This window comes from Arachis ipaensis, chromosome B10 (assembly GCF_000816755.2).
Source record: "Arachis ipaensis cultivar K30076 chromosome B10, Araip1.1, whole genome shotgun sequence".
Classification (NCBI taxonomy): domain Eukaryota; kingdom Viridiplantae; phylum Streptophyta; class Magnoliopsida; order Fabales; family Fabaceae; genus Arachis; species Arachis ipaensis.
In genome coordinates this window covers 44,026,773-44,029,939 of record NC_029794.2, presented here as the reverse complement: position 1 = coordinate 44,029,939, position 3,167 = coordinate 44,026,773, and the positions used below count along the sequence as shown (strand labels likewise).

Sequence of the window (3,167 nt, the reverse complement as noted above, 5' to 3'; positions counted from 1 at the left end):
TTGAATTTATTGCTGTATATGGGTGTGATTTTTTTCTCCAAAATTTCTGATCTATTGACTGTTTGTTCTCATAACTTTTCAATTGAATTATGTTTTATTTATTGGCCTTTGAAAGCTGCTTACCCTTTGCAGAGTTGTTCACACCTTAACTCACGACTTTCGGAAAGCTACTAGAATAGTGAGGACACCACTGAGATTACCAGTCAAACCAAATCATGTTCTTGTGAAGATAATTTATGCTGGTGTAAATGCTAGTGATGTAAGTTGCTAAATTTTCTGAGAGGTTCGTGCGTGCATATTATTGAGTTTTTTGTTTCTTTTTTTTTTTTTTTCTGTTCTTGATTAATACACTAGAGATAGCCTCAATTGTGGGAAATAGATAAAACTTGTTTTGTTTGTTAACTAATTGACCAGAAGAATCAATCAGTTACTCAAGCGATAAATGTTCAAGTCAGAAAACAGCATGACTTATACATCTCATCTTATATACTCATTACTCGAACATTCTGTATACAAGGAACATCATAGTTTTGTAAGAAAACCATCTTTTCTATTGACCCTTGAGAGAAAAATGCATTCTCAATTTGATTATTAAAAAGGTCAATTTCATCAGTTGAGTCAATTGACTTATATATATATCAGATCCCTCCTTGAATGTGAGGTGTCGTTGAGCATTCATAAAGCTCATGTACAATGTAAAATGTGTAGAGTAGGATTATATTGTACATGAGCTTTATGAATGCTCGGCACCTCACATTCAACGAGGGATTTGATTGAGATGGTTTAAAATTCATTGGATTCAGTTTACAGAGTTAAAACTTTTGGTGACCAAGATGAGTAAGCATGAATCATTTAGGGTCCATAAATGTATCTTCCTCTTTAAACTTTGTAGAAAATATGCTAATTGTACAAATGAAATATACAAGACAGTTTCTAAACTTCTACTATTTACTTGTATAAATTATTAGTTGAAGAGCAAGACTGTCTTCAGAATCTGTTATTATGACAAAGAAGACAATATATTAATAACTGAACCTGTCAGATGAATTTGGATACTTCAACTTACAAATTATTTGCTTAAAGGGACCCAATGGTCAATATATCATCATCTCTCATGATTTTAATATTTGATTATAACTTAGGCATGACAGGACTGCTCAAGATAAACAAGTGTTATTTGTCTCTAGAATGAAAACAATTAGGATATAATATTAATTTCAGATGGATGTGGTCATGTATAAAACTAATGAAGTCTCCCGAGATCAGTTCCTCTCTTTTTATTATTTATTAATACACAGTTGCGACCCACATTATCTCTGAATCTTTTACTTGTGATATCCTTATTAATTTAGAACGTGTTTATGTCAAGAATTCTAACAAGAATCAGTAATGATAGGTAAATTTTAGCTCAGGCAGGTATTTCGGTGGCAAAACCAGTGATGTTGCTTCTCGTCTTCCATTTGATGCTGGATTTGAGGTATAGATATACCCCCAGGAGAAAACTTCTTGATATTAAATCTACCACGTGATGCAGCATACCACTACTCTCATCTGTACTTACTGTTTGTGATATATTTAGGCTGTAGGAATAATTGCAGCAGTTGGGGATTCTGTCACTGACTTGAAAGTTGGCATGCCTTGTGGGTTCATGACTTTTGGAGGTTATGCTGAATTCATAATGGTGAGAACCAGTTAACATATTCCGAGTCTTACTTTCATATTAGTGGTGTAGTTGCTGGAGTTCTATCTACCACTTATTTAATAAATAATATGTTGTGATTTTTGAATATGAACCTGATGTGGCTAAGTGTTGATTTGTCCTGTTGCTTTTGATAGATTCCTGCAAAGCATGCGCTTCCGGTGGCAAGACCAGATCCAGAAGTTGTTGCAATGCTTACATCAGGATTAACAGCTTCAATTGCTCTAGAAAAGGTTGACTAATATAAGATTATCTCCTTGCTTCAGAACTATCTGAATTTGTTATATGTGAAACTCTATCTCATGTATCGATGTAACACAAGAATTTTTTTGTTTTGCTACCATTTTCCTTACACGAGTGGTTATTATTATTTTTTTTTAAAATATCTTTGTACATACTGCATAGGCAGGGCAAATGGAATCTGGAAAAGTGGTGCTTGTTACTGCTGCAGCAGGTGGAACAGGGCAATTTGCTGTTCAGGTACATAAATCCCATGCTCTTTTTCAACCTTATGCATGCGTATATGTTTCTAGGAAATACTTGTTTAAACCAATTCCATACTGCTGCTTATTCTGTAGTGTGGTAAGTAGAAGCGGGACAGACTAACATAATGCTTCTAGATAAATTCAACATATTATTATCATCTTTGTTTATCTTATCCATATACCATGTAAAACGTTTACTGGTTAATGGTTATACTATTTTTGTCCATACAAATCCCTTTGCTTGTCCAAGTCATGATTTGGTTTATTTCTGCAGCTTGCTAAATTAGCTGGAAACACAGTGGTTGCAACTTGTGGAGGTGCAGCAAAGGCTAAGCTTCTGAAAGAATTGGGCGTTGATAGAGTCATCGACTATCGTAGTGAAGATATAAAATCTGTATATTTCATAACCCCCTAATTCTTGTTAGGGTATGATAAGTGAATGATCCTATTTACAGAAACGAACCACTTGCAACACTATTAGCTATTCAGTTGTTTGATGGCTTCTTATAAGTGAATAAGTCCTCCTTGTGTCATGGATAGTAATTCTAATTTTACTGTGGAGATTTTAACATTTTTGGCATATTAAAAGAATTCAAAGTTCAAACATGCATAAATCTAGACACTAGACCAGCACAAACTGAAATTGACATATGCACATCATGACATTATCTTGCAAATTGCTTCCTGTTAACCGGTTGGTTTGTGCTTACTTTTTCAGGTCCTAATGGAAGAGTTCCCGAAAGGTATTGACATCATCTATGAGTCTGTTGGTGGCGACATGTTAAACTTGTGTTTGCAAGCTTTGGCAGTCCATGGGAGACTCATTATTATATTTTTGGCATATTCAAAGTTCAAACATGCATAAATCTAGACACTAGACCAGCACAAACTGAAATTGACATATGCACATCATGACATTATCTTGCAAATTGCTTCCTGTTAACCGGTTGGTTTGTGCTTACTTTTTCAGGTCCTTCAGGTCC

General features: G+C 34.5%; 1 protein-coding gene across 2 annotated transcripts in view; it reads left to right on the top strand.

Moving 5' to 3' along the window:
- LOC107622880 (prostaglandin reductase-3) overlaps window positions 1-3,167 on the top strand; it is a 9,471-nt gene that overhangs the window by 3,115 nt on the left and 3,189 nt on the right. The window contains exons 8-14 of one of the 2 annotated variants that reach the window (XM_016324940.2): window positions 116-259; window positions 1,397-1,477; window positions 1,580-1,681; window positions 1,837-1,932; window positions 2,105-2,179; window positions 2,459-2,578; window positions 2,903-3,023. In XM_016324940.2, coding sequence (XP_016180426.1) covers window positions 116-259; window positions 1,397-1,477; window positions 1,580-1,681; window positions 1,837-1,932; window positions 2,105-2,179; window positions 2,459-2,578; window positions 2,903-3,023 — 739 coding nt within the window. The remainder of the gene's footprint in view (window positions 1-115; window positions 260-1,396; window positions 1,478-1,579; window positions 1,682-1,836; window positions 1,933-2,104; window positions 2,180-2,458; window positions 2,579-2,902; window positions 3,024-3,167) is intronic. The other variant, XM_016324941.2, reaches the window with a different exon arrangement.